Genomic DNA, 18324 nt, shown 5'->3' on the forward strand with positions numbered 1-18324 from the left:
TGGTGGGATCCTATGAACCCGGCTGACTTCCTGCCCTTTGGGCAGGGGGCTGGACTCGATGATCTTCTGAGGTCCCTTCCAGCCCTAATGTCTATGAAATCTATGAAACCCTCTACAGCTCACTAAAACTCGTTAAGCGGCCCTCCAGCCGAAATAATTGCCTACCCCGGCTCCACGTAGTTGGTCCAACAAAAAATACCACCCTAAGAAATCCTTGCTACTTGCATAATTTCTGGATCATCACTGCTACAACATCAGTGTTATGCTACCAAACCATTAATACATAAGTGTTCAGATACCATGATGACCAGTACAGTTGAGGAAGCTGCTTCGCTTAAAATCAGGCCCTTCTTATATAGGCTCAAGTTGGGCATTCAAAAACAGTTGCCATTTTGGAAAGTGCTATAGTTCCCATTTAAAAAAAGATTTATTTAATTTGATGAGCAAAATTCAGTCGGCTGTAAAACGAATAAATTCTATTACTTGAATTTGTGCCTATGTGGTCATGGTGTTTTCTTTGATTGATGCCTGATAGATTGACCTGATTTATTAAAGCTTTCTTGAAACTGGAGTCCAACAAACTAGCTATGTAACAGAAAAAATTCTGTCCAGTTTTTTATATATATACAGTTACCAGATCAGCTTTTGGATTTGAAAGGAAATCTAAAAGTAATAGAAATTCAAAATCATAATATAAACAATATACTTATTTAAAGTGTCAACTATTGTATTTACTTATACCTAAATATCCCTTTCCATTTTTGTCTGTATGTTAAAATGAATCATTTCTTTATTGCAGATAAAACAGGAAAAGTTGTATCTACAAAATTTTTTGACATGTGGGAAGGAGGTGAGAACAGATCAGAGTATTGAATTGATGACTAAAGGTGGCATAGAGGCTCTTGTAGATACTCTGCTATTCAGAAGCGATTTGTTTCTAATTGGGTTATTATATAGATTGTATGCAAGAGAGAACACAATTTTTAAGAAAGTAAGTCCTTTTTTTTTTTTAAAGAGGGCTGATGTATACAAATTAAATATGAATGGGGCTTGGGTCTCACTCTTGAAACAAACTAAATTTGGGTTTATAAATATATATGTATTTTTAACACTTGTAACAGTTAAGCAAACTAACCTGAGATCCTAGGCAGTCCTGGAGAGCATAAAGCTGTCATGGACTGTATCTGTGATCTTGCAACAACAGAAAAATGCATGCAACTACAGGTGACATCTTTGGGGAGAATCATCTGAATAGTTTTGTGTACCGTGCTTAGACTCTAAGCTCTTCAGGCTGGTGGCAGGGCCTTTATATGATCTGTAAAACTCTCAGCATGTGTCTGGGCATTGGAAAAGCAATAAATAAATACCAGTGCAGTATAGTTTGGTGCCACAAATCAGCTGCCTTCAAATGCTACCTTCTTTCTTAAAGAAATAAAACCTCAAGCTTGCTCTTTGATTGTGTTAGGATGCATGTTTCAGCTCAAAAATTAGTAGACTAGCACCAGAAATCATTACACTATGAAACACTGTAGCAGTGACTCGTACTGGGGATGCTTATACCTTGATATGTCTGTAAGTGTGACATGTTTTTGAGGTACATATAGGAAACAGAAGAACAGAATCTGTGGTATCTATGTACAGATGTTTTTGGATGTAAACATTTAAGAAGTAGTGATTTGATTTCTTTTTTCTGTCTATTCCTTGTGAACTCTGGGTAGTGTTGATCAACTTGTATTTTCACTTCTATCATTGAGAGCTGAAGGCCATCAGTATTCACTTGGGATTGGGTCCTTTGGATGCAAACAAGAGAATTATCTTTCTAAATTAAAATTAGTAACTCCTTTGCTTTTATCTTTTGAATAAGCAAAATTAGAAATAATAGAAATAAATTGAATGTAATAGGAAGGAGATAATGTACATCTTGTGAGTAGATATCCAGGTAATGAAAAATTATTTGTCTGGTATCAGCAGACTTTTCTGGAGAGATGACAGCTTTCATTAAAGACGCACCTCAGGGGTCACTTCTCTTGATGGTGACCCATGATGATGGAAGTGCCAGGTAAGCAAGCAATACATTCTAACCCAGCTAGAATAATCAAAAGTTTGAAATTCAGAATTGCATACTTTTGGAAAGGGAAACTTTACATACCTTGATGTAGAAGCATGTTTAATCTCCTACCTTAATTCTTAGTGTCCACTTAATGGTTGCCTGTATGACACACATTGAACTTCTCAAAGATTCTCAGGCTAGCTCAAGACCTGAAATTTGCTGTACCCAGCAGCGGTGCTCCCAAACACATTGTGATGCTCCATACACGCTACTATCTAGGCCTGCGCGAAGCAGCAAGCATTCGCTTCGGATTTGGATTTGGCTGATTCGGAGGACAGCGATTTGATTCAGAGATTCAAATCACTGTCCCGATTAGATTTGGCCGAATCGGATCCAAAAGACTTGGTGCCACTTCAGAAATTCAGCCATAGACTAAACAGGCAGCTGACAGCTGCCTCCAGCTGGTAAGTCTGTTGGAGTTGGGGGACAGGAGAACGAAGAGGACTAAGGGATTGGGGCTGGGGCTGGGGCTGGGCCAAGCTGCCCAGCCGGGGTGGGGGGCCGCAGTACTTGGAGAGGGGAGCAGGGGGCATGCAATGTGGGTGCAGCAGTGCTCAGATTGGGGGCTATGCCCTGCTGCTGCTTGCCTAGCTGGGGGGAGTGGTGGGGAACAGGAGGTGGGCACGGCTTGCTCTGAGCAGAAGGGGGCAAGCTGTAGCAGGGCATAGCCCCCCACTTCCAGCACTACCATGCCTGCAATGTTCCCCCTCCCCCCATGCTACCTGAGCAAGCAACAGCAGGGCATAGCCCCTGTGCTGCCATGCCCACATCAGCACTGGGAGTGGGGACTCTTCCCTGCCACCACTTTCCAGCTGGCGCAGCGGGGTGGGAGGTGCTGCTGCTTGCCCAGCCAGCGCAGCAGGGCATGGGATGCAGGCATGGCAGTGCTGGGGGCGGGGTCTATGCCTTGCTGCTGCTTGCCCCCTTCTATCCGGAGCTGTTGACACTGGATTTGGACCCAGCACTGTACCTTTGTCCCAGGTGGGCAGAACCCTCAGACTGACCACAACACCTGCCAGTTGATAATGGGCAAATTTATTGATACAGAGTAAGAACAAAAAAGCAACAATACAAACAATCAAACAATTCTATATCCACCAATCCTAGGGCTGTCATCAGAGTCAAAGTACATCTGGTCAGGATGCAGGCTTCACTCTGAGGCTGTCTCTCTTGAGTGGAATGCTGAGACCCACAGGCCCCCTCCAGTGGGGTGCATGAGATGGGCTTCTGGTATGCCCTCAGTCCATGGTGACTTTGGGGATCCTTTCTGGGGGACAGAGATGGGGATGGGGACCCCTCTCAGGGAGCAAGATGGGCAGGGATGAGAAGGAACAGGGAGGGACCCTTTGTTGATCTCAAGTCGCTGCTTTTGTATTCTCTGTGGCAAAAGACCACCTCTGTTTCTCCCCAAAAACTCTGCTCTGTGACAATTTAGTTAGGATGGGCCCTGCAGAGGGTACACGCCTTACCCTATCTCGTTAGGTAACCTGAGCTGAGCTGGATACATTCTTGAGAGAGGGAGAAAACCTGCTCCCTCTGCCTATGTGACTGGCATCACATACTTGGGTGAGGGGCTTGGGCTCTCTAGTGGTCTAGAGATTGCCAGTCTGCCCAGCAACCAGTGATGCATTTCAAATTGGTTGGCTGGCAACCAACAGGTTCTGGCCTCCATTGGACCAGGTAAATGAGGTCATAAGGGCTATATAAGTTAAGCAGCAGTAGCCATGATGAAAACTAAGAGAGAGAGAGAGAGAAGAGCTGGACCATCTGAAACTTCTCTCTCTCAAAACTCCTGATCAATGAACTGCCTGCCTCTGGATGATACTTGTGAGTAAGCTATCTGAGATCTAACTAGATATATAGCTTGCAGAAACTCAGATGCGTGATTAAAGGCTACCCCAGCCACACTGTTTGCTCTATGGGATTTCTCTGATACTATTCAACTCTGTACCCTAGTCCAACCCTACTCCTCGTAACCAATAAAGTTCTCCTTCGTACCTAGCATGGGAGACTTATTGGGAGTGAGATTATGCCTTGGGGTCCCCTTGGTTCGGCTAAGGGAGACCACTACTTGTGCTTCTGACTGAGGGAAGCACCGCAAGTTCTTAAAGTGAGTCAAATACCCTCGAAGGCTACTAGGCCTGTGTTTCCCAGGGGACACCATGCCAGAATCAAGCCCGACTCTGGGGGGTGGCAGCTGTACTCCTAGGCTAGCGGGTGTGCTCCAGCCAGATGTGAGGCGCCCCCCAGGGAGGCACTAGGAGCCTGGAAAGTGGTTGGGCACAGTGAGGTGGGTGGCTCAGCACAGGAGCACCCCCTACTGGCCCGCCACATTCTCCTTCCCCCTTGATGACTCCTGATGACTCTTCATCCATGGGTATTTCTGGTTGGTTGTCTCTCTGTGGTCACACGACCACGTAGCCTTCCGGGCCTTCTCCTAATTTGGTCTGTCCCCCAAAACTGGGACTTAGGCCCCTCTGCTCTCTGAGGCCTTGTTGCTGGTGTTACTTATCTTGTGTTATGGGACAGTATGGTACATACTTCTTTGGTTCCCCGGCTATTTCCTAGACCATGTGTCCTTGTTGGCCTTGTTGTGCTAGACAGCCCATCTACTTCCAGGGCCATGAGAAGCTGTGTGTGTGTATCCCAAGCTCTTTAGAAATCCATTTAACCCCCACTGCCCATCTTGACCCCTTATAATGCATATATCTATATGTATCTAATATAGGTATATATGCATTTTTTATATATATATATATATATATATATATATATTATAAGCCAGTTCCCAAAAAACAGACCTTTAAATACCATTTCTAAGCCAACAGGAGCAAGCTGTGCTCACATCCCACCCCTCCCCACCCTGGCTGGGCAAGCGGCAGCAGGGCGTAGACTCCACTCCGGGTACTGCCATGCCCGCATCCCATGCCCCCCACCCCAGCTGGGCAGCTTGTCCCAGCCCCAATCCCTCCCTCCCCCATACCCCTTCCCTTTCCCCCCACCAACCCCAACAGACTTACCAGATAGATGCAGCTGTGTCAGCTGCCTGTTTAGCCTATGGCCAAATCACAAAATCTTTTAATTGGTCTGCCGATTCAATTTGGATTCAGTATCCAAATTGGGCCAAATCTCCGAATGGAATCAGCTACTGAAGCTTCACACAACCCTACTGCTACATGACCAGCAGCATCAAAGCCACATATATATGGCACTGAGAACAGGCAGACTGGTGCTGATGAGCATGGTAAATAAGTCTGTCCTCAGCACCTTGTGGACACAGCTACAGTTTCCACCTGGCTGGTAGCACAGCCAGAGCCATGTGGTATGTTTGAGGGCACTCCTACTGGGTATGGTACACGGCCTTAGATTCCACTGTATATCTTCAAAGATACAAAAAATTCAGAATCCTTGACATGGATCCAGTTTTTTGATAACAGATAATTGTAACTAACTGGTAACAACAATCTTCCATTGCAATAGGATCCCTAATTCCAGTTATAGTAATGCATCTATTCTGTATCCTTCCACATGCCTTAACTTGATTCTTTCAATTTTTTCAGTTTTTAGTTTGGGAAATTTAAACCCAGAGTATATTATATTAAATATGTAGTTCTTAGAGGTAACGCTTTTTAGCTACATATTCAGAGAATATACTGGGAAACCAGGCAAAATGTCAGTCACTATTGTTTGTCACAGATTCTCCCCTCTGTTCCTCCTTTGAAACTCAAACAGTGAGTCTGCACAGGTGTAGTAGGGGTGAAGCTTGGCTATGGGAATGTGATGGCACGTTAGTAGAGAGCTCTTCAGTGGAAAGATACAGAAAGCTTTAGAAAACTCTCCACTGATAGATCAACAGAAATAGCAAAGTAAAATATTGACATGGTATCCTTCCTTATGCCATTTCTTATGTGACCTTCTTCATGTTATTTTTAAAGCTGTACATTTGAAAGATCTCTGTGCTAAATACTTTAATTTATCTAGATTGAAAGATGATGGGAAAAAAGCAATAGAAGAGCTGGGCAGTAAAGAAATAAGGAACATGAAGTTCAGGTCAAGCTGGGTCTTCATAGCTGCCAAAGGTTTCAAGTTACCAGATAATATTGAGAAAGAAAAGGTTGGTTTTGTTTTGTTGTCTAGTTTGGGTTGGGTTTTTTTATTTTAAATGTAATATCCACAACACTATGATGTCCTACTTCAACTTCTTTCTGGAAACAAATATCCGAAAGTGACTGGTGATTTAGGGAGTCTTGATTCTCAGAAGAAAAAAGCTCAGCACTGTATGTAAATTAGGACCTCTTATTAAAATGTCTCAAGTTGGGTTCCTGGGCTTAAAGATGCAGAAATCACAAGTGGGGTTTGAAAATGTTGGCTTCAGAGTTCAGGAAGAATTTAAGTGGTCATTTGTGTATCAGAATTACTATTCGCAGCAGAGATGTTCTGTTTTGTATGCTCCTTCCAACACAATAACTATGTTTCTGTATTACAAGGAGACAGAAGAAATTGATTAACCTAATCAGTGTTCCCTTTTCTAAACGTTCCATTTTATAAAAGCAGATGGACAGTATGTAGATTGCTGTTTTTTCCAGAATGCTCTTGAGAGCTGCTTACCAATACCATACACCTACAGTGAAAACATACCATCATTGGTTCTGTGTTATAACATCTTTCCCAGAAATAAAGCATTTTGCAGAATGATTATAGAACTGGTGGAAGACTACTGCCAGATAAAATAAGCAACGTACCAAGTTTCTCTGTTAGTTTCAAGCCCTCCTCTTTTTCTCTCCTTCTACCCTCTGTTTTACTAAGACCTGAATTTTGTCAAAGTAGTGATGTTAGCTGGTAAATAAAATGAATATTGATGTTTTTGTTTTTTAAAAGATCAACCATTCTGACAACAGGAAGAACCGATACAGCGGCTGGCCAGCTGAAATCCAGATAGAAGGTTGTATCCCAGACAACCTGATCTGAACTTATTTGTGACTTTATTAGGAAAATCTCTGAACATCACCTGTAAAATATGCAAAATTTTAACCATGTTTTCTCTAGAAGTTGTATTATATTTCATGACTGGTCTTAAACAAATGCATATTTCAATAACAGGCATAGATTAAATAATTCCAGACAAGAAAATGATGTACAGTATGATGCACAGTAGGTATGTCTAAAAATGTCAGGATTAGCAGAATGACTCAATGCAGTCTGTTTTGTTTCATTTTCTTTAAATGAGTTGTACTTTGCACTAGTCTTCAGAAGGAAACCAAAGAATTGTGTTTTATATTTTAACACAGAATCACTTGCAATAAACAGATTTTTATTTTGACGTAGTAGTAATTTTTTATCATCTGAGAGAAAATAATGAATTGCCCTTATCTCAGCACATCTTTGAGATGGATAATTATCCCATGTTAACAACCCAAGGATAAATTGCTTGATTCATCTAGAAGAGTTCTATGCAGGTAACCTGTACATTTCTGTTTTGTTGGCCTGCTGTTCCCTTGTCCTTAACTCATCAACTGAAAAATTGTTCAAAGTATAAATGTTGTGTAACTTTTCGGATACACATGTTAACTGTTTTGTTCATAGAATCACTCAAAGGTAGGCCTGGAATGGTTCACACGATATTTAGTTGATACCCCTGTTGTGAGACAGAATGAAGTGTACATAGTTAAGTGGTCATACATGTGTACTTAATGAGGGATTAACCAAGTGGTGCCTCACCTATCAGGACCCACAGGCTGGATGAATAGCATGGACTTAGGGCCCCTGTGTCACCTGGCCCCTGGGGCTGAAGTTTTGCCATAGCAACATTAATTGCTGCAGCTCCCAAAACTGCAGCAGCCACTCCTCCCACCACCAAATTTCTAGCCATGTGGATGCTTTACAGGCCAGGAAACGTGGCTGTATGCTCCAAATCTGATCTGCAGGGCTCCCCACAGGTCTAGAAATTTGGTGGCAGGGCAAGCAATGCCAGCGTTAATTGTAGTACCTCAAGAAGCTGCAGCAATTAACACTGCTACCTTATGCCTTCCCATCAAATTTCCAGATTCATGGGAAGTCTCATGTGCCACATGACATAGCTTCATGGGCCCTGTTTGGCCTGTGGGCTGTATCTTGGTCACCACCCGTCCAACCTGTTCAAAATAATCAGTGTTGATCAGCATTCCAGAACCACTCTAGGAAGTCTGCTTCGATGTTTCAATGCCCTAATAGACATTTTTTTTCCTCACATCTAATCTGACTCTCCTTCACTGCCAATTAAGCCAAGTACGTATACTACTCAAGTATGTCTTGTCCTGATGCTGATGCACATGGAGAACAAATGAGAGCTGTTCTCTTCATAACAACCATTTAAGCAATGGAAGACTTACCATGGACTTCCTTAGTCTTCTCTTTCTAGATTAAACAAAGTCCATTCTGAGAGCATCTACACGTGCTATTAAGGCAAAGCAATAAACTCTGGCCCTTACTGTGCCAGAGTATATTGTTCCTGGGCATCACATTTACACATGGGCCTGGATCCTCAGCACATTGAGCCTGATTGGAGCAGCCTTGGTGGTTAGGAAGCCTAGGGGGGACAGGGAGAGTCAGCCTACCAGCCCAGGGCTGCTGTGACCCAGCTCAACATGCTGTGGAGGGGCTGGCTGGGGCACGGGGACATTTCGTGTGGGGCTAGCTGGGAGGCAGCCCCTACACTGAAACACCCTCATGCTTCAGCCAACCACTTCAGTGTCTATGTGTGCAGTGCTGCGGATTAAAAATCTCCACAGCAGGATAGTACTTGTATTTACAAGTACTATCCTGCTGTGGAGTTGATTAGTTTCCTGCACCCTAATAGGGCTGCATGTGTAGATGTGAAATGTTTACTGCAGAGCTAATTAGTCTACTCCACAGTAAACATCTCATGTACATGCGCCTTCCTTTAACTTAGTTCAAAGCTCATGTTTTTTGAAGCTGTTATTCTTGTTCCCCTCTGATCTGTCTCTTATAAGACTCCTACTGTCTTATTTGTGTGTCTTAAAGTGTGATGCCCAAAACTGGGCATAACAGTGCAGTTACTGGGTATAGTATATCAGTTTGGGATCTACGAAAACCCCCTACGCCTGCCCATATCTGCTTATCTCCTCACAGTTCCCATAAAACACTTCAAAGGATTTCACGGCACTCCAAAGTGTCCTGGTACCCTGTTTGTGAATCATTGCTTTAGCTGATCCTTGGAGGTCCTTTCCAATCCCAGGATCCCATGATTAATGAAAATGCCAAGGAATCTGTCTTGGATCCAGTACTATGAACTACCACTCAGTATGTCTTCCCAGTCTGACAGCTAACCAGAGATAACTACTCTTCAAAGATTATTCTCAACCATTTGGGAGCCCATCTTCTATTATTTTCATTTAGAACGTATTTCCTTAGCTTGTAAGAATGTTATGTGGTAGGGGGACCATTGCCGAGAGCCTTGCTAAAATCAAAACATATCATATTCTCTGCTGCTTATCCACTAAACAGGTTATCCTGTCAAAGAAGGAAATTGGAGCAATTTGACATGATTTGCCCTTAGCAAATCTGTTGGCTATGTCTTATCACCATATCATCCTCTAGCTGCTCAGAAATTGATTTTTTAATAATATGATACACTATCCAGCTGGCTCTTAGTCACTTTTCTGTTTACTTGCTTCTATTGCCTCTTTGTATGTTGCTCATTTGGACTGTAAGCTTCACAGGTCAGGGATTGTAGAGGTCTGTGTCTGGAAGACAAACATAAATATGTTGACATGACACACACAATGTAGAAAATTCAGCTGAACCAGTGTACCACCTGCTCAATCTGGCCCACTTCCTGTAGCTTGTTCAATGAAATTTTCCACTAGATGTGTAATGAAGATAGGACTAAGCTATAGGATAAAAGACTTGCTAGTAGTCATGTGTTGCTCTAGTGGCAGACATGGAGAAGTCTTCATGACCACTATGTTGTAAGTATATTGGATGATGAGCTGGCAGGATAGAAAGTTAGATTGTTTTTGTGTGTGTGTGTTTAACCTGGTCTTGGATGCCTGCTTCAGGGTTTGGAGACAGTTTTCTGAAGTAATGAAGGTACAGCAGATGACGATTTAGAGCAGTGGTGTCCCATCTTTTTGCTGCATGGGCCAGATGAGCAGTGGTCTGTCTATAGGCTGGATCCGGTCAGTGGATTCAATCCGGTGCAAGGGGCATGCAGGGCCCAAGCCTAATCTTGCCATGCCAAGTAGACAGGGGCCAGGCCAAGGCCTGATCCAGCTGTGTGGTGGGTCAGCACAGCCTAGTCCTGATCTGGATGCAGGGAGGGGGTTCTCCCAGGCGTGACCCAGCTACATGCAGTGATGCAGCCTGGCCCCAATCAGGCCAGAAGATATGAGGTGTCCTGAGGCCAATCTAGCTGCATAGCAAAGGCTTGGGCCCAGTCCAGCCAACAGGGAGGGTGGTGTCTTGGCGCTGATCTGGCAGTGTGAGATTTGGGAATTTGGCAGCCAGGGAGGGGTGGCAGCATTCATTGCCACTCTTCCCCTGCTACCAAATTTCCTGACCCTTGGGGAGCCCCATGGGCTAAATGTCATGGTGCTGCAGACAGGATTTGACTCACAGGCCAGAGGTTTCATAGATTTCATAGACATTAGGGCTGGAAGGGACCTCGGAAGATCATCGAGTCCAGCCCCCCACCCAAAGGGCAGGACGTCAGCTGGGGTCATAGGATCCCAGCAAGATAAGCATCCAGTTTCATCTTGAAGGTGTTCAATGAAGGCGCTTGAACAACCTCCGGCGGCAGACTGTTCCATACCTTGGGGGCTCGGACAGTAAAGAAATTCTTCCTTATGTCCAGCCTGAAACGATCTTGTAGTAGTTTGTGACCATTCGTCCTCGTCATCCCTTGGGGCGCTCTGGTGAACAAACGTTCCCCTAGATACTGGTGATCACCCCTGATAAACTTGTAGGTGGCCATCAGATCACCCCTGAGCCTGCGCTTTTCCAGGCTAAAGAGCCCCAGGGCTCTCAGCCTGTCATCGTAGGGTCTGCTTCCCTGACCTCTGATCATGCGCGTGGCTCTTCTCTGGACTCTCTCAAGCTTCTCCACATCCTTTTTGAATTGTGGAGCCCAAAACTGGACGCAGTACTCCAGCTGCGGCCTCACTAAGGCCGAGTACAGGGGGAGAATGACGTCCCGGGATTTGCTTGAGAAGCATCTATGGATGCAAGCCAGCGTTTTGGTCGCTTTACTAGCCGCAGCATCGCATTGCAGGCTCATGTTCATCTTGTGGTCAATGATGACCCCCAAGTCTCTTTCTTCCATAGTGCTAACCAACATAGCACTGCCGAGCCTATAAGGATGCTGCGGGTTTTTCTTCCCAAGGTGGAGAACCTTGCATTTATCGGTGTTGAACACCATCAGATTCTCATCCGCCCACTTGCTGAGCCTGTCCAGGTCAGCCTGGATCACCCGCCTGTCTTCTGGCGTGGATGCTTTGCCCCAAAGTTTGGTGTCATCCGCGAACTTGGCCAGTCCGCTTCTGACTCCAGTGTCCACATCGTTAATGAAGATGTTGAACAGTATGGGTCCAAGGACAGAGCCCTGGGGGACCCCACTGGTCACAGGACACCACGATGAGTGACTTCCATCAATTACTACCCTCTGGGTCCGACCCCGGAGCCAATTTTCCAGCCAGTGGATTGTGGGGGACCCAAGGCGACAATTGGCCAGTTTCTCCAAGAGACAAACATGGGACACCAGATCGAAGGCTTTTTTGAAGTCAAGATATATGACATCAATCTCATCTCCCTTGTCCAGGTGATAGGTCACCTGGTCATAGAAGGAAATGAGATTGGTCAAGCAAGACCTACCCGCAACAAACCCGTGCTGGCTATCCCTTAAGATGTTGGCGTCGGCCAGTCCATTAAGGATGGCCTCCTTAATAAACTTTTCTAAGATCTTCCCTGGGATAGAAGTCAGGCTGATGGGCCTATAGTTAGCCGGATCCACTTTCCTCCCTTTCTTGAAGATAGGCACCACGTTGGCCTTCTTCCAGTCTTCGGGCACTACACCAGAGCGCCAAGAGTTTTCAAAGATCCGCGCTAGAGGCTGGGCTATGATGCTCGCCAGCTCCTTGAGTACCCTGGGGTGAAGATTGTCAGGGCTGGCTGACTTGAAGGTATCCAGCTTCTCAAGATGTTCCTTCACAAAGTCAGCATTAATGGAGGGCAGGGGATCACCCTCACCCGGACTTCCCGGCCCTGTAGCAGGCACGGGCGTCCCATGGGGCTGATGAAAGACCGACACAAAGTACCTATTTAATAGGTTGGCTTTTTCCTGGGCGTCAGTTGTCAGTTGCCCCATCTGGTTCAGCAGGGGTCCAACGTTGCCCCTGCTTTTCCTCCGGCTCCCCACATATCTGAAAAAGGACTTTTTATTGTCCTTGATGCTCAAAGCTAGCTGGAGTTCAGTTTGCAGCCTTGGCTTTCCTGGTCTGCTCCCTACAGGACCGGACCAGTGCAGAATAATCCTCCTTGGAGGTGACTCCCATCCTCCATCCTTTGTAGGCCTTTCTTTTTAGCCTCAGGAGGTCTGCTAGGTCCCTGGAGAGCCAGGGGGGCTGCTGTGCCCTCTTGCTGCCTTTCCTCCGAGATGGAATAGACTTAGTTTGTGCATTGAGGATCGCTCCCTTGAGGAGCAACCACTCTTCTTGAACTCCCCTCTCCCTGCAGTCACAGTCCCTTAGGGCCTCACTGACAAGCCTCCTGAGCTTGTCAAAGTCGGCTTTCCTGAAGTCAAGGACTTGCGTGTTGCTGACCGACTTGCCAGCTTTTCGGCGGATGGTGAAGGTGATCAGCTCGTGGTCGCTGTCACCCAGCTTCCCATCGATCACTAGGTCGCCGACTAGGTCCTCCCCAGTAGCCAGCACCAGGTCGAGCAGCGCTTTGCCTCTCGTTGGCCCATAGACTTCTTGAGTCAGGTAGAGGTCATCCACGCACGAGAGGAAGCTCTGCGACCGCTCAGATTTTGCTGAGCGATCCTCCCACGAGATGTCCGGGTAATTGAAGTCACCCATGACAACCATGGTCCTGGAGCAAGCTGCCTCAGCCAGTTCCTGGGCAAACTCCTGGTCTAGCTCAGGACTTTGGGTGGGAGGTCTGTAATAGACTCCCACCATTGTGTCCCCTGTGCCGTGTTCCCCACGGATTTTAACCCAGAGGGTCTCCAGCCGTCCACCCTGGTCGCCAATATCGACTTGCAGAGACGCGTAGCTTTCCTTAACATAGAGAGCTACACCCCCGCCCCTTTTCTCTACACGATCCCTCCTGTACAGGGTATAGCCATCTAAACACCCCTGATCTAGAGGAGGCTCTGTTCATCTGTGATGCAAGTGCAAGCAACTTAGCCAGCTACTTTGGGACTGCCACAACATGGCAGCCATGTCATTACTTTTTACACACACACACACACACACACACACACACACACACACACACACACACACACACACACACACACACACACACACACCCCCCAGTCCTCTGAAAGGGGTGTATGCCCCAGTGTTCCTGGCTGCAGAAGTAGTTATTTAGGGACATGAGTGGGTAGTTGGAAGTTAATAGCTCTTTCCCATACCTCAGCTGCTCCAAGGTGAGTATGGGGCCAGTGTCTGTCTCAAATGTGTGCCTTGTGGAAATAAGACAGAATAAATTCCAGAAGGCGGGGCAATTAAGTATTCCTTAATGAAATCTTAATCAAGAATCTCAGCAACTCCATAATTTTGCTTTACTGAAGGCAAGTCCTGTTGTTTGGAAGAACAATACCAATTTTGCTGCAACTGGCCAATACAAATCATATCACTTGACAGAGAGAAGAATCAAGAGCTCTGGGAATTCAATATTCCTTTTTTACAAGGAAATTGGAGGGTTCAGTGTGTTACCTACCCATTGCAGACAGAAATACAATATGAAATCCCTTGCTTCTGTTTTGACAGTTTTTTTTTCATGAAGCCAAAATTTTAATCAGTTAAGAAACACCAAATCAGTTTGTTTAAAAACCTCAACGTATAAAATTAACTATTTTTAATTATGCTCCCTTGGGTCCCTTGCATAGATCTCTGTACTCTATGCTGTTCCAGAACCTGAACTACCAATACACAGTCCTCCAGCTAAGAAACCCTACGCTGCCTCAGAGCCATCAATACCATTTAATACTATCAGTAACAAACATTAGTCGGGTGATTCAATATGCTCTCCTCTCGTGAATGGATGCTGTGATCTTAACACAGAAAGCAGTTAGCAAACAACAGGGTATAAGAGGATGCAACATTGTCAAGTGGAGAAAGGTGCATGTTTTATATGCTTTAACTTTATTTCCTTGTTTTCCCACGTTCAGCATTACAGCGCCAGGTTCAAATATTGGGTTTATTGTTCTATGTGACTGTTCATATTTAATCTCTGCATATTTGTAGAATCTTCTATTGCTTGTAACTTGCTTTCCTCTTCTACATTTCAAAGGAAAACTGCACACCAGGGGGCAGCAAAATATTTCTAACTCAAGTTGTTTCTAATAAAGTTAAGTTTGTAGAAGTACATAGAGTCCTCACTGGCTATGTTGTTGGGTGTAAATTGGAATAGATAAGTGCCTACTAAAATATTATTTTAATTATCATTGGTATATAAGTAAGGGTTTTTACTTATAAAACTTGCTACATATGTATCTTTCAAGTGGCAAGATGTCATTCTCAGTTAATTGCTTTAATTAGTTTATTGGGATAACTGTTTTTAGACTAGAATTATGATGTGTTTGTTTTAACAGTTAGACTTTTTGTGTTTTTTTAACTTATACATCTGAAATTCATACCTGTAAAAGTGGGCACTGTTCAAGAGCAAGACTCATGTTTGTCTATATTTTCTATGGGTAAATTGCCCTAAAGCTAAATCTGTGGTAAAGTGAGGTGATAATTTCAGTATGTGGTGCAGACATAACCAATCTAGGTTTTATCTAGCTAGATAAAAGACAAAGTCAGACAGTTATACAAGGGTGCCCTAGACCTGTTTTTTGGAAAGTTAGCCTTCTGGTACTGGTGTCTTTACAGCCATTGGAGACCAAGCTAGTTAGATGGAAGCAGGTTGGGTACATCTACCCAGTGCTGCAGCCACATTTCTGATTGCAGTTTATGTGGGCTGTTAGAATGAGTATTTCCTGCTTCACTGATACCAGTAAATGTCAAGTCTTAATTCTGCATAGTACACTAGATTGTTCAAAAGACAAAATATAGTCCATGAGAGCAAGGCTGGTGACTCATCAGGACCTTTATTCTGCTAATTGTTTATTCTACTAATTTATATATATGAGCTTGTGCTTGTGTGCATGCGCACGTGTGTGTAAATCAGTGGTTCTCAATCAAGATCCTGCAAAAACCCCCTCAGGGGTACTGCAACTCAGGTGCTACAGTCTTCATTGCAACCAGGTAAAAATGCCACACTCCTGCTGATCGCGGAGCTTTAGATCTCTCTGATCAGCAGGGATCCTGGTTTTCCCTGGTAAAAAATTGCAAATTCTCTGATAAAAGTTCCAAAATCCATGATTAAAATAAAAGGCCCCCACAAGCTTCCCTGGCCCTTCTCGTGCCCCACACTCCCCATTCCCCCACAGGCTCCCACACTCACAGCCCCTACCCCTCCAGCTCTGCCAGAGGGTCCCCCAGCTGCCAGGGTTATGGAGCCAGGGATCTGGATCAGCAGCCATCTGCTCCCAACACGAGGCAGCAGCTGCTGCAGCAGAGCAGAGCACAGAGCCCACTCCAACCCCTGCTGCCTGCCTGCTGTGGGCTTGGGCAGGGGGGAGAGGGGCCTGGCTCCCTACCACAGTGTGCACTCCTGGGGGACAGGGGGGACCTGTATCCCCCAGATCAGTGCATGGGGCGGGTGTATGATGCAAGCTCAGGCTTCCACCCTGCTGCCCTCCCCCAGAGCTCCTGAAGCCCATGGGTGCAACCTGGCATTGGAGGGCACAGAAACATCACACAGGAAAGCCTGCAGCCATGAGCTCTGCGATGCCCTGGCGATGTATCCCCTGTGCCTGGGGCTGCAGTGAGGGGTACAACCTCACAACGCCGCCCACACTGCCCTCACACACTCAGGGGACACGTCAGCAGGGCAGCGCGAAGCACACAGCAGCAAGTAACTTTCCTGCGTGGCTGCGCTCTGGCCTGCAGCACCGGGTTGCGCTTGCTGGGCTGCAGAGGCCCTGGGGAAGAGCAGCAGAGTGGGAGCCTGAGCCCAGAGAAGGCAGCCCACCCTCCTCCTGCCCCATGCACAGATCTGGGGGGCATGTGCTCCTCCTGCCCGCCCCCAGGAGTGTTCGCAGTGGTGGAGACCTGGCTCTGCCCCTGGACAAGCCTCCCGCAGCCCCATCCCACTCCCCACTGGGGCCTTGTGTGTATTGCAGCCTCAAGACCCACACACTGCCTGGCGGGGCAGCAGTCCCAGCCTCTGCCCCAGCCTCAGCCCTACCCAATTCCTTCCCTCCCTAGGAGGGCCTCAATACCCCCACCCCACAACTTGCCCACTGAAGCTGTTTTCCAGGCTGCCTGGTCCCATATGCCTGGTGCCCCCTGCCTCCTCCCACTCCCCGCCAGCCCCTTGTTTTTTGGGAGAAGGGGGGTGGCTAAGCAAACTTCTTCCTACTTTAGACTGATCAGAGAGCCCTAAGGGAGAAGAAGTGTGTGCATGTGCCACAGCCTGTCTCAGGTTGGCTGTGCAGCAGGTGGTGTATAGGGCAGTTTTATCTGGAGAGAGCAGCACCTGATTGAAAAGCACTTGCGATAAGAAGAGGCAGAATCAACTGCTTCTCAAAAGCTGCAATTGCTAATCACATGTATTGGATTAAAATATTTGTAACAAAACTGTATAGTATTGTTCAAGCGGTTTGCCTTTTTGTGATATAACCACTGCAGATTTTTTTGTGCAAGAGAATGAATATCATCTTCTAATCTTGACATAACTATTAAAACTGTCTTTATTTTGGTTGCTTTTACCACAGGAGCTCATGATGAAAGCAGTAATTCACGGGACACTCTCCAGTGTTTTATAGTCAATAACTGTTCCTTTAGACCAGCGGTGGGCAAGATGCAGCCTGTGGGCCGGATGTGGCCCACTAAGCCATTCTGTCTGGCCCGCAGGGCCCCTAAAAAATTTAGAAAATTAATATTTATCTTTCCCTGGCTGCCTGTCATGTGGCCCTCAATGGCTTGCCAAAACTCAGTAACTGGCCCTCCGCCTGAAATAATTGCCCACCCCTGCTTTAGGCCCTAAATATAAGGTCCTGATGCCAGTAATTTCCAAGTAGGCAATGTTATTGCAATATTAAAAGAAAATTACAGGAAAGAAAAAAAAATGGTTAAATAATAATCAACAGCCCCAACCTAACATTCTTAGCAGCAACACAGTCTTTGCTCAGGCAAAACTTACCACTATCTTCAGAAGAATAGCAAAAGCTGAAGCCTTTGAAGAGAACTAAGGTAGCACACCTTGGGAACTGGAGTAACAGAAATGACATGAAATTCTGCTATAAACTAGGATCTCATCAACTGGAAGTGTCTAAGGGTGAAGGAAGACCTCTGTATTGGGATCTTCATGTGATGACTGTGCAGCTGATCTGTAATAATGAAAAAGGTGGATACCACCCTGTGATGAGAACCAAGGTGATCCCAACAGAGATATGGAAGTATTAGTTTATTGCAGAAGGTCTGAGGGAGACCTTATCTGAAGTGCTGTGTAGGATTCGAGATCCCCCACATTCAAGAAACAAATTTGTACTGGGAGAGGTGCAGAGAAGGGCTATTAGGATAATCGGGGGAACAGAGAGCCTCTCATTTGAGGAGACTAAAAGACATTGTGGCTTGTTCACTCTCAGAAAACAGACTGAAGTGGGGGGTATGGTATGGTCCTTAAATGTAAGTATATACACAGGGAGGTTGAAGAGTGGCATTTATGCTCAAGATAATATTGGCGCAAGGCCAGATTGATATAAACGGGTCACAAGTAAATTTGGCCTGAAAAACACAAAACAGCTCCTAACCATTAAGAATAGTGGGGGCTACAAAGATATTTTTAAGATAGGGCTTAGCTAGTGCATGATATGATGCCAATAAAGCAGGGAATTAGACTCAGTGACACAGGGTGCCTTCCAGTCCTATGTTCCTAAGGGGATT

General features: G+C 45.6%; 1 protein-coding gene across 4 annotated transcripts in view; it reads left to right on the forward strand.

Moving 5' to 3' along the window:
• Positions 1-7430, forward strand: part of FAM3B (FAM3 metabolism regulating signaling molecule B) — a 31915-nt gene extending 24485 nt beyond the window's left edge. For 2 of the 4 annotated variants that reach the window (XM_006273753.4, XM_014599026.3), the window contains exons 5-8: positions 800-850; positions 1969-2059; positions 6092-6224; positions 6989-7430. In XM_006273753.4, coding sequence (XP_006273815.1) covers positions 800-850; positions 1969-2059; positions 6092-6224; positions 6989-7078 — 365 coding nt within the window. In that variant the 3' untranslated portion in view covers positions 7079-7430. The remainder of the gene's footprint in view (positions 1-799; positions 851-1968; positions 2060-6091; positions 6225-6988) is intronic. The other 2 variants (XM_006273754.4, XM_014599027.3) reach the window with 1 other exon arrangement.
• The last annotated feature ends 10894 nt before the right edge of the window (positions 7431-18324 follow it).

Source organism: Alligator mississippiensis, chromosome 1, assembly GCF_030867095.1.
Source record: "Alligator mississippiensis isolate rAllMis1 chromosome 1, rAllMis1, whole genome shotgun sequence".
Classification (NCBI taxonomy): Eukaryota; Metazoa; Chordata; order Crocodylia; family Alligatoridae; genus Alligator; species Alligator mississippiensis.